At 37.5% G+C, this 13863-nt stretch overlaps 1 protein-coding gene across 1 annotated transcript; it reads right to left on the reverse strand.

Annotated features, from left to right (window-relative positions):
• Positions 1-2804: 2804 nt before the first annotated feature.
• On the reverse strand, positions 2805-11967 carry LOC121425232. Its single transcript, XM_041621248.1, has 5 exons — positions 11904-11967; positions 11327-11466; positions 8862-8981; positions 5347-5496; positions 2805-4273 (listed from the first exon to the last, which is right to left on the reverse strand). Exons 2-5 carry the CDS (start codon positions 11412-11414, stop codon positions 3789-3791), a joined length of 843 nt encoding a protein of 280 aa, XP_041477182.1. The 5' UTR covers positions 11415-11466; positions 11904-11967; the 3' UTR covers positions 2805-3788.
• Positions 11968-13863: the final 1896 nt, after the last annotated feature.

The raw sequence follows: 13863 nt of genomic DNA on the forward strand, positions 1-13863 counted from the left end.
TTTGAAAAAAAATGTGTGGCCCAAAATCAAGTTGGGAAAAAGTGTAAAATCTAACAGGCATTAACATAAACAATTTAATTGAAATAGGATGAAAATAAAAAACTTCTTACATTATAATTTTGAAAGTTTAGCATTATTTTATATATTTTCCGTATTTATGGTCGGACAGAGCGAGAAGATGACACCATTCCTCATGTATTCTAGTTAAATATGACTAAAAATAGTAAAAACGTATGGACTTGACCTTTAAGAGTGTGAAGGAATCTATATATAAAGCAAAATGTTCACTGTGCTTGGTTCTTATCATCTTGGACAAAATGTCCCCAGATTTGGAGAGAAATATACGGGCCTACCTCAATTTGAGATCCTTATACTGTTAATACGATAAATATTCCCAATCACAAATAAAATAAAGGCCCTTTCTGTGTCGATTCGGTTCTAATTCCGGGTATACTTTGACCCGGACAGGGTGCACAGTGGCTTTCCGGATCAAACTGATCCGGGATTTTGACAGATCCTATATAGATAGAGCAATAAACGATATCACCTACATGTGTCGGTGATGTTTGGAGATAAGGCTATACTTACTTGCAAAAAGAAAAACCGAACACGATCTGTGATTTCATTAAAATTCACTGTTGGCAAACTTTGACCCAGATATGAAGATTGTTTTTCTCTATAATTATAGACTCAATTGCAACCCAGCGCCCAATTGGTATATTAAATGCACCTCCTTGAATCTAACTCTTGACAAAAGTTGCTTCAGTCATGCACATTACAGTGAAAAATTGTCATTAATCAATAAAGAAATGAAACTTCATAAGAAAATAGGAAATAAATGTAAAGATTTTCAAGCAATAGAAAATGTACAAAGAAGGGCCACTAAGTTGGTACCTGAAGTAAAGAACCTTCAATATGAACAAAGATTGATTCAACTAAAACTTCCTACATAAGCATATCGCCGAGCGCGAGAAGATAATGATCGAAACATACAAGTTATTTCACAGGTATGTAAGTTATTTCACAAGAGGTAGTGCCAGATTTGGGTCGTCAGGTGCACGGGCCTACCAAAGATCATGATAAAAATTGTACATTCCGAGGTCAGTAACTGAGAAACGTAAGAATTTTTTTACATAAGACAGTGTAAGAATTAGGAAACCTTGGAATAGCCTAAGTAATGAATTAGTAAATGCACCCAGTGTCCACATCTTCGAGAATGGAGTATTGGAGATGTGAACCTACCTGTGAAGTACAAGTTTGACGCTGACCCACCAGGACATGATCTGGCCAACCTAAAGAGACAGAATTTGGAACTGAATATATAGAGTCTTAGACTGCGTTCAGAAGCATCCATAGGTAAGATAGAATGAAGGCATATCTAAATGAACAAACGGGGAATCAACAGTCGAGATTTTAGTGTTCAATGAAAGTTCATTTATTCACCGGTAAGAGGGAAGATGAGAACTGAAAATAATTGGATCTTGATTGTCGGGAATAAGGACAGGGGCGAATATAGATTTTTTTCCCAAGGAGGGAGTTTGGCCGAGAAATTTGACAAACAAAAAGTTAACCCCTACCCCCCCCCCGTAGACCAGCCACTGAAGGGTGCATTAGTAAAGCTATATACGAAATAAATCACAGAAAAACGTGTACAAAGCACGGAGATAACAAATGAAAAGAGAAGGCAAAATTGTAATCATAGATGATGCAGCTTTCAAAATTCTGAACAAAATTGAATTCTTTGTCGACATATCTGTTAGATTGTTGTGTTAGTTTATAATAAATAAAATTGTAGAGACAGGGTGAATATTGTTTCATGTGTTTTATGAACGGTTTTAACTTCATCGAAGGCATCAGTAGCTAGGCCACTTAAACTTATAATGGCAGAGGTAAAATGGCAAGGCTAAAAACAATGCATGTCTTATACCCAGCACAATCAAAATATCACAGTACCCCCCATGCTTATTATGTGGATGTGCCCCATTCTTCCTGCTTCATGTATTTTCTCCATATCTACTTCCACTTCACCGCTAGGGCGCTCATTATCCTGGCAACACGTCCCAGTAAGATTTTCAGTTCTTTTTAGGGGGTGGTGGGTGAGTAACATTTTCGGTAATTCAGTTCTTAAGAAAAAAAAATTCCATGGTAGACGAAGGTAGAGTGGATCGAAATCTGCCTCTTTGAAAATTAAACATTTAAGAAAGCGAATATAACATTCCAAAAACGTCATTATGAAGGTTTAATTAAATTTTCCAAATTCTCCTTTCATGACACGCTCCCCTGTTCCCTGGACTCGGAAGAGACCTTATAACGATCCAATGCATGATTGCTTGCTTATATATACAAATGCTCTCTTGGAAATCAGGTAAGAAAATAAACCACCGCCGCCACTGTCTCCCTCTTCCTCCTCCTACTTCTCTTCCTCCACCTCTTTCTCCTGGCCCTCCTCCTTCTGCTCCTCCCAGCCCGGACTACTATTCCTCTTTTTTCCTCCTCCTCCTCCTCCTCCTAGCTCCGGCCTGCCTTCGTCATCGTCCACCACCACCTTCTCTCCTCCCCACTCACCTCCTCATCGTCACCTTGTTTTACAACTAAATCAAATTTGGAATAGTTATGAACTTTCCCCATTTAAATCATCGGCAACATCAATCATCATCATCACATCAGCTCCATATACTGTAGTTAACGCAACATAATTCACCAAACTAACGCAAGACACAACCTTTGAACAGAAATCTCTGTAACTCAAAACTTTGAACAATCATGCTGAATGAAATGGAGATAAAAATATACACCTTTTTTCTGGAGTTGTCTTATTTAATAAACAACTATGATATACAGTATATAAAGAATATTAAACATGTTTCCAATCATTCTGAAGAATACTCTACCAGAAAAATATTCAAAGAAAGGTGTTTATATCGCTGAGATAACATCATGAAGACATTGAAGACCTGGGGTGTTTCATCAATATCTGTCGTCTCATAACGAAAATTTCCATGTTTTTTTTTATTGGCTGCGAAGCACAGGTGTCTGACGGTTACCATCGATTACTCTGGTAACTGCTTCTCGATAACCTGTCGGTGCTGACAACTTTTATGCAACAATCCCCAGATCGCCATAATTATATCTACTACTAGTATACCGCCAACACTCAAGGAGTTTTAGATGCATGGATACAATACAACCAATATTATTACGTAACTATAATGTTGACCGGGCATTGCCTGATCCTCGAGTAAGTTCCAGAATGTCAACTTTCAGTTCACCATTTCAAGATAAGGTTCCATGACAATTCTCCCGATAGAAAATCTGCACGTTATGCCAAACATAAACCCTAAGCCTTATTTTTACACTATTCTGAACCAAAATCTCTATGAAAATCCTCACTCCCTCTGAGATATTAAGACCGGAGCAAATGTCACAGGAGAAAATGTCGTGTCACTAAATCTTTAACCATTTTTTGAATGATATGGTTACATAACTTTTTTGAAACACTGAAGGAGTAGGGGGTAGGGGTGGGCAATATTCTCCCTCGCTGTATACATGCTATAAAACATAAAACCCCCCAAAATCAAGGTTTCTGAAAATTATCTGTCAATGGCACACTGGAAAAAGTAACAGTGGGTGCAACTAAGTACTAGCTACTTCGAAAGTACTAGCTACTTGGAATTGACAAATATTCCTTCGGGAATTCCTTTTGTCCACTGCATGTTTCAATAGATGAACTACACTACACAGATATAATTAAACGTACGCACTATATTATCACACGATCTTAACAATTTCTAAATCGTACACACAGCGCAAGTGAGTTCCTGACCGTCAATATAGGGTCCACAACGAAGCCCAGTTCCGGCCACACATGTAGCTGTTACCATGTAGAAGAGAGCCCCATTTTCGTTTCCAGCTGTACCAGGCTCTGCTTCCATGTCATGATCGAAACAAACGAACTCAGTACGTTTGTGGCCAGAATAATCTGACATGAGGTAACCACTATACTCCAGGCGCCACTCGTCAGAAGGGCACTCGTTCCGCGCAGGGATCATCAATTTGGTAGATCGTCCTGAGGGCGCCCTACAGACAGCACATTTTGGTGTGTGGTTGTGGATACCATGGAGACGACCGATGGCATTGCTGGTCTCATATTCGGCAGAGTACAGCAGACCACGATGTACACCAGACTGATGTTCATCATAAATAGGTTCAGGTGGCATACATAGATAGTTAGAACCACTTCCTGTATGTGTGTAGTGAGCTCCTGCTGCAGTTCCTACAAATTGCATACACAACAATGCTTATAAGTAGGGGAAGGCGGGTAAGTTGAGCATTGGGGCAAGTTGAGCCACCAGCCCCAGGCCAATAATGAATGAGTCAGGAATTGTGTTAGTGAAGTGTATTGATGACCCATTGCATAACCCCTAACCCCACCACATTGTTTTCAACTTTTTAACAAAAAGTACCTTTTTAGAGCTAGGGAAAAATACAAATTTCAGCCAAAAAAAATTAAAAAGGGTGTGAAATAGACAGGTGCTTTTTACACACACACGTCTTTAAACACAATAAAGACAAACGAACAACATTGTTAGTCCAAGTATGGATCTTAATTCTTGTCATAGTCCTTTACATGATGGATGTATTAGAAATGTATGCATGCAAAGTTACCGCATTACGTTCGGAGTGGGGTGACTTAATCCACCCAACATGAGGTAAGTTGAACCTTAAAAAGCCATCGATAAACGGGCAGACAGGAGTTAATTTATGTAAATGTTCTCTCTTTTTTTAGAGGATGTTAGAATTTATGGAGAATTAGCAAGTGAAAAGACTTTAAATAAAAAAATTGGCGTGATGGTTTTACCTCTATACTTTTTGTAGATTGTTTTTCGTGGCTCAACTTACCCCTAGAAGGTGGCTTTACTTACCCCTCAGATGGGGCAAGTTGAGCCATTTGACATCTCTTTTTCAAAGGTGACAATGACTTTCAGTGTGGGGTTTAGAAGTTACACATAGGTGAAAAATATTTCAGAAGAATTAAATTTTAAGGCAAGGTACTTATTTGTACAAGATATATCAAGTTTAACATGCAAAAAGCAATAAGTGTCCCTAGCTACAGTTCAGCAGAAGATTATATAACATGCTATTCGATTGTAGTTATTGTATATTCTAATTTCCATTATTTTTACAAAATATTCTTATATTTGTTGCCATATTGCTTTTAACTCTGTTGCAAAATATAGTTACTGTCCCTTCCCCCATCGCATAGCTTTTTGTCCACTGAACTGCGTGAATCAATGAAACTGAATAAAAGGTAATAAATACAACGTATTTTTGAAAATGTTTTCTTACCAGCATAAACCAGTTCTGATCCATCAACACAAACATCTCTACCCCATCTTATATACACAGCTCCACTACTATTGACATTGATTACTGTATTACTACCACTCGTGTTTTCACTGCTACCATCGTTCGTTTGATCTACAGGACTCGGCATTCCTGAAGAGGGGGGAACAAATGTTTTGAATATAAATAAATTATGTGTATATATAATTATAAGTATATTGTGAAAGAAATGAATGAAGAGAACAATGGTAGGCGAAGCTTGAATCAATGTTCCCCAGAGCTATCTACCCTTGGAAACATTGGTGAGGCCGAAAAATGTCACTGCCGGGAATCAAACCTGGGACCCGGCCAGGGGCGTCGAACCATTTTTCAGATTGGGGGGGGGCAAAATCATGAATCAACTTTCCAAAGGCAAGACAAACACACAAACTCAAACACACACATTTCATTCTATCTCATTCATCTCATTCATTCTATCTCATTCATGAGTCATATATATATATATATATATATATATGTATCTCACCAACAAATTAATGCGATCGCGAAGCGCGAGCTGAAATTTTTAATATACCGCACACGAAAAAGGTGTCTGTTTAGGAATGTTTGTAGTAATTTATGAGGAGAATACATATCTCACTACACAGAAAATGCGAGTGCCGAGAGCGAGCTGAGACCTGAAAGCCTGACATTCTAAGCATTTTTGGTACCATTGATTAAGAGGGGTACCATTGATTAAGAGGGGTATCTGAAAAAAAATAGATGCGAGCGCGAAGCGCTAGTTGAAAATTTTGATATTTCGATCTGAAAAAATTGACATTTATGGACGTTTTTAATAAAGAAACAAGATAATTAAAATAAGATCCAACAAAACATTATTGCAAATCGAAGCGGGAGTTCTTTAGGGTTTTAAACTGAAAACGGGACATTCTATTCACCTATTTAATCATGAAAAGTATGGGTTTTTGCTACAGAAATGATGCGAGCGCGATCCAATCTGAAAAGCGGACATTTTGAGCACGATTTTGAATAAAGAATGAGTTGTTTATCTCAATCTCGCTTGCTGATTTCTGTGTTACATTACTATCTTATTTTATTTTTTTGCACATGCGGAATTATGGGGGGGCAAAACGATATATTTGCCCCCCCCCCAATATTTTCATTGGTGGGGTGATCCCCCCCCCCAGGATCGACACCTCTGGACCCGGCCATAGAACGCGGTGCCTTAACCACTAGACCACAGAGGCGGATATAGTGGCTAGGGCGCCCCCCGATTCGATTGACCGTCAGATTAACATATTGACTGGGCGTTGTGGCGTGCGCCTGTAATCCAAGCTGTGGGGAAGTTACAAATTGATGCAGAGGTTCGAGTCCTGGTCGCGTCTTTCGGATGGTGACGCTAAAGGTCGGTCCCAGACGTAAATAATCATATCTGATTGATATACGTCTGACAAAACTCAAATACACACACACACATATTTTCGACCCCATTAATTAAATTTCCTTTGTCGGGCGTAGATAAGTTTTAAATGATGACAAGCCGCCATGCCTCAGCTGAATCAAAGCAAGTGCTTAGAAACAGTTATTGTTATTTATGTTTGGAATCTTTCTCTCTGTCAATATTTCAGAGGGTCAAAATTTTGAGCTATGTCTACACTTGGAAAAATTGATGAGGCGAAAAAAATGTCTCTGCCAGGAATCGGACCCGGGACCCCCACGTAGAGCGCCGATGCCTTAACCACTAGACCACAGAGGCGGGTTATAGTGACTAGGACGACCCCAATCCGATTGGTCGTCAATCTGATCTGGGTCGCCCCAGCCACTAACCCGTGTCTGTGGTCTAGTGGTTAAGGCATCGGCGTTCTAAGCTGCATGAAAGCCCCTGGTTCGATTCCCGACAGACGCATTTTTTCGGCCTCACTAATTTTTCCAAGGGCAGATAGTTCTGGGGAACCTTGATTTGAGCTATGCCTCAAATACCATTGATCTCTTCATTCGGATTCATTCATTTGAAAACATATATTTGAATAAAAGAGTTGGCAAAGCTATTGTACATACAATTTCTCACATTTGTATATTGTTCCATACATTTACTGAATATAAGCACTAATTGCTTTGCAGCTGAGGCATGGTGACTTGTCATTGTTCAAAACTCATCGACACCCGACAAAGAGAATTTAATCAGTAATGTCGAAAATCTGTTTATCTGATGGTCAATCGGATCGGGGTCGCCCAAGCCTCTAGCCCGTCTCTGCGGTCTATAGTGGTTAAGGCACCGGCATTCTAAGCTGGGGGCCCGGGTTCGATTCCGGGCAGAGACAAAAAATTATTTACCGGGAATCGAACCCGGGCCCCCAGCTTGGAACACCCGGTGCCTTAACCACTAGACCACAGAGACGGGTTAGTGCAGGGACCCCGGGGAAGAACAGGTTGGTTATTAATAATCTGAAACGGGTCTATCCCTTTGATATACAATTTTGTATTACATGCATTGTTAAGTTTGATTATTGTCACATTGATATATTGTATATAATTATTTGAATGTTTATTTTGTTTATATTTATGCACCAAGTGCCTAGGACGATCCCAATTCGACTGACGAGCAGATAAACAGATTTTCGACACTATACCAATTTTAATTTCCTTAGTCGGGTGTCGGTGGGTTTTGAACAATGACAAGCCCCATGCCCTAGTTGGATCGAAGCTTTTGCTGAAATACAGTACATGCTGAGAGCTATAGCTCTATGGTACATGTATGGGAGAAATTATACAAAGACAAAGAAAGATTGTATAATTAAGAAAAAGATAGTTACTAAGATAGAAGAGTGACTTCCCTCGCTCTCTCGATTATGACACTTACCAGGGGCGACAGTTTGGGGACAGGGGCACCCCTTCCCACATTAGGAATGTTAAAGTCTTTGATGAAAAAGTTAAGACGACGAAGAAAGTAGAGTATACAATAAAGGTCTGTGTCGTGTCACTCGAAATTGCCCATTATCAATTGAAAAAATAACAATGTCGCATGACTGTGACGCCACCCTGACTGCTTGGATTACGGTAAATCGAAGATTTTTTTCCAATACTTAGCAAATATGGAGTTAGGATATTGCACATAACGATTGTATTTCTTAGTATTTTTTTTACTGAAATAGCACTATTTCCTTCCTGGTTCTGGTATACTAGCTCTAATGAAGCGGAATAAAAAGTGTATCAAGTTTGTGTTATCGGGTGACATTATCATCAATAATTATCATTAATATAATCATTCTAATTATTATAATCAATTATCTTTATTTTCATTATCATTATTCCTGACATTATCATCGACACCTCAGTCACATTTGTTCTAAGGAGGCCGTGCAGCGAGTCGAAAACAGCCATTTTATTCATTTTTATTCAAACCATCTATAATTATGTAGCTGGTACGAAAAAATGTTAAAACGGTTTCGACTCGCCGTAGAGCAAATGTGACTGAGGTATTAACAACACTTTGACTCCCGTCGTCACCATTATTCTACCTGATAGTTGGCCATTACACGAAGCGTCCCTCCCATCACGACCGTCTCTTCCCGGTAGGCCAATGTCTCCAGGTGGTCCACGGGGACCGGGAGCTCCTTCTGGACATAGAGAACACGGACCTGACATGAAAAAAAAAGATCAAATTTACTGTAAATGTATCTCAATTTTCTTGTTTATAGGGGAATCCAGCCTTGGTCATAAATGTTGTGTTGGAAAGGAGAAAAATGAATAAGACAAAATGGTGAAGGTTTGAAAAAAATCGCAAAGCAATATATATATATTTATAATTCATGACTAAACATGTTCTTCTTTCGGGAGTGGGTATGAAATAATTTTTCGGTTGATGCATAATGAAGATAGGCCTACAATAAAACCCATTTTCAATACTTTCAATGACATTTCACTGATTTTCCCCCCTTAATTCGCGATACAAGAGGAAGCTACTCGCATATGATGTCACAAATCCTCCAAAATAACATTATAACTTTTTGTTAATATTTGCTTCGGCAAGAAATTTATCCACAATGTACTGCACTCGACCCAGGTGAGGTAAATGGGTACCTGGCAGGAATTTATTCCTTGAAATGCCTTCGCGCTGTAAAAGGCTGCGGTGCTAAGGCCGGGGTAATAATCAAATGAAGCGCATTTGGCAGTGATATGCGCTATATAAGCATGTTGGTATTATTATTATTATTATATTAATATTTGATTGATTTTCGTCAAATCTTCACCAATATTTTTTCTGCTATTTTTTTACAATAAACCTCGTCAGGATTAGCTTCCCCTTTAACTATATTGCCCCAAATGAACTTCATCACAGTGGCCACTGGGGCGGATCCAGGACGGGGGGCACAGCCGGCCTTTGCCCTCTCCCCCCCCCCCTTGAGAAGCAAAATTAAAATGTGTAATGTAAAAATACCGTTAAAACAGAAGTGTCCCCCCCCTTGATAATGAAGACCTTTTTTTGTTTGTTTTGTTTTTGCTTGTCATATTTTTCCTCGGAAAAATGTGCCCCCCCCCCCCCTTGGAAAATCCTGGATCCGCGCCTGATCGTGGCAATATTCACACTAAGAAATAAAGGTCAAGTTTGCTCATGAATCATTGTTAGCTCCTTTGGGGTGTAATTTTGCACCCTATTGGGAAAAGGTGCACCCATTCACACTATTACTATTATTTGTACCAATAAATGCTCGATTGCATCCTCAGAAGTGCAACATTTTCACCTTTTAAGGAGCATAATGGACGTTACGAAATGTTCAAATTTGCATCTTTACTGCATGGTTCATCTCTGTACCATTATTAGGGTGCCGAGAAAAGGCATCATAATTCTGAGTAAATATGAATGAAAACTAATACATCCCTGTCCATAATTCATTCCAAATACCTTAATGATTATGTTTCTGAATTGCTTTTAGCTTCTTCAAATTAAGTTAAAGTTTAAGTTAGATTTTAAACATACCCGTTATGTCATTATTGTAGTTCATTTTTTTATAAGCATCAAGCATTGAGGTTATTATTGCCTACAGTTATCCAGTTAACTCTTTTTACCACTTAAGTCCACCAGTGGAAAAGGTAGGTAAATATTCAATATCCTATTATACTTCATGTATATTGAGTTCGATATATACGCATACGTGTATTTATCGGAGGACTATATCAATGTATTGGTTATTTGCCGAAGTGAATAATTAAAATATAGACAGAGATAGAAATAAATAGTGAAATAAATAGTACACGAAAGGTTTTCTTGAATTTAAAGTTTGTGTTGGCGCAAGTATGGAGATTAATACGTGACTTTTAGCAGGCATTCTTTTCATTTCTATCAAACTTGGAATTTGTTATGCATTTGATGTTGCTGTCTTATATTGTTTTTTATCCGTAAAAGACTTAAATGAAATACAAAAGAAATATGAAATAATGTGAAATGAGCGGCTATCAAATATACATGATTGGAATAGCATAACGTGCATATAATATTTTTTTTTTCACTTCATTGATATAAAACCTTGTAAATGAAGCTTTTAAAAGACAATATAACTTTCATATTAATCATTCAATTTTTAATACGCTTTATTTTCGGGCTAGCTATATTTGGAATTTGGAACTTTTGCTTGTCATATTTTCGTGGAACGAAATGACTTCCATTTTGTAGTTAATACTTTATTTATTCATTTATTTATTTTTTATGGTCAAATTTTTCTTGGAAGAAAATTACCTCCATTTTGTAGTAAATAGCTTTTTTGTAGCTTTCATTTTATTCCTGACCTAAATCACCTTTTTTATGGGGGGTTTGTTAATTTTTTAGTGTAGAAAATTGCCCCCCCCCCCTGGAAAAATCTTGGATCAGCTCCTGGTTGGAATCATGCATAATTCAGAGTCGTTGCAGCCCAAATCAATTAATATAAAAATGTGAATATCATTAGATATTATCAACCCGTTTTAAGATATTCAGAAGACTACATACCACTGATCGGACCGTCCACGTCAATAGTGAGACCAGAAGCAGTAGCAATAGTGGTAACAGAAATCATCCAGAGTAATAGATTGGTCATCTTGAATTAGAATGTCCTGGATTCCGATGTTACAGCTAGGGATTTGATGCTCCTGTTGGAGTTAGAGGAATTTGTTTACGTATCGCATTAATTAAAGATTCAAAAAGATCGTTCAATACTAGAGGAATACTCAACTCAAGATGGTTGAGACATGCACGACTCGCATAAATTTTCGAGTCAATGATAATGGTGGGTCTATATTTCGAAAGATGAGAGGGGGAATGAAATAGAAATGGGTGTATTTCTAAAATTTCTTAAGTATGGCACCATCAGCCTTAGTCAAGGGGTGAAGACATACCCCACTCTCTTTACCAATATACACACTCTTGTTTGGGTTTTTTCACTACTTGAAAATTATAGCAGAAATGTTGACTTTGAAAAAAGCTCAGATTATCTCTGCGCATCCTTTGCAGAAACATCAATGCAATTAGCCGAAGTAATAGATGTGATGAAGAATTGATGAGACTTGGAGAAATGTAATTTCCTTACCTTTAAGTCTATATCTTCTTTTCTTCACGATGTGGTACTTCTCTGGCCTTTTTTTCTGAAATTAGAATGGCTGTCTGATTTGTTAAGAGACAGTGATTGCATTTTATGATTACAAAGAAGATACGTGGAAGAGTACTTCGTCATGTTTGTTAATTCTAATTGGTTGAGAAGAGGACGAAGTCCCGCCCATCACTAAAGGGTAACAGCCAATCAAAGCGACTGTTTCGTTGTGACCGTGCCGTCATTACTGTCGACAACTTAGGATTGATATAAAAAAGAGGGGTATACTTCTTTGTAAGACGACGTCCGACCTGAGAATTAGATAAAAAGGGGAGTGTGTTTAACTTTTAATTTAGCTATTTTTTAAAGAAGCAGGTGCCCCCACTCTCCATCTCTCTCCCTGTCCCCCCCCCCCTCTCTCTCTCTTTCTCTTAAGGTTGACTCTTGAGAAGTGAAAAAAATGTGTGGCCCAAAATCAAGTTGGGAAAAAGAGTAAAATCTAACAGGCATTAACAAAAACAATTTAATTGAAATATGAAAAAGTTCGTTCATTATAATTTTGAAAGTTTAGCATTATTTTATATATTTTCCGTATGGTCGGAATGAGCCAGACGATGACACCATCCCTCATGTATTCTAGTTAAATATGACTAAAAATAGTAAAAAATGAAAAGAAAAGCAGTTGCGCTCAGCTGACATGTTCAGTCATCATCTTTGTTTTAAAGGACAAGTCCACCCCAACAAAAAATTGAATTCAATAAAAACAGAAAATCCAACAAGCATAACACTAAAAATTTCATCAAAATCGGATGTAAAATAAGAAAGTTATAACATTTTAAAATTTCGCTTAATTTCACAAAACAGTTATATGCACATCCTATCCTGTCTTGTATGAAAATGAGGAGACTATGACGTCATCCACTCACTATTTCTTTTGTATTTTGTTATATGAAATATGAAATTCTCCTCATTGTCAAATGATACAATGATTAATTCCTCCCTGAATGTCTGGAATTAGCATTGTTTAATACTAAATGGTTCAGTCAATTTGTTCCTTATTGTCAAATCTATAAAAAATGAAATATTGTATAATTCAATCAATAAAAAACAAAAGAAATAGTGAGTGATGGACATCATTGACTGACTCACCTCGTTGTGTGCATGTTTCGTTTTTAATATGCTCTTTGTTAGCTTTGAATATTCCTTAATTCTTCAAGCTAAAACAATTTTCAACCAAAATATGGGAGAGCGTGGAATTTTTTCAAATCCTTTCATTGTGTGCTACAAAGGTTATTGTACCTTTTGAACAGAGCCACACAGATGGGCGGGGGCTCGGGATGCCCCCCCCCTTAATTAAAACAAAATCATGACCAAGAAAAAAGTGTACAGGAAATAAAAGGAAAGATAGAAAGTAAAATATGATATGATTTTCTGAATATTATGTCAAAATCTATCACAAAATTTGATATAATAAAAAAGTGGGAATATTTGCGTGCTCACTTCGCTCGCTCACAACTTTTTAATACATTTTACCCGACCTGCCATATCTAGCTCCTTCAAAATTGACTCAATACACCATTGTCATTGAAAGACATGAATCCCTTCCTGTGTTTCCTGTCAAGCAATTTAACGTGCCACTGGTCAAAGAATCAATGACCCCTTGAAAAATACATTCATGTCTTTTAAAGGTACATAACATAACTTGTTTCATATAATAATAGGATTTGAATAATCACAAGTTTTTCCAATTAATAATGCAAATCTTCTTGCTTGGGTTGACAAAAAAAAATCTTATTTTCTCGGTTACTTATGAAGGAAAATTAAAAGGTAAGAGAAGTTTAAATGAGAAAACAAAATAATTCAAGTAATCACGTAAATAAATAAATTTGTAAATAAAATTTGACAGCATGATTCGAAAATTGTGGCACAAATAATGAAAAGGTCCAGAGGAACTCTCCTG

This window comes from Lytechinus variegatus, chromosome 12 (assembly GCF_018143015.1).
Source record: "Lytechinus variegatus isolate NC3 chromosome 12, Lvar_3.0, whole genome shotgun sequence".
In the NCBI taxonomy this organism is placed as follows: Eukaryota; Metazoa; Echinodermata; class Echinoidea; order Temnopleuroida; family Toxopneustidae; genus Lytechinus; species Lytechinus variegatus.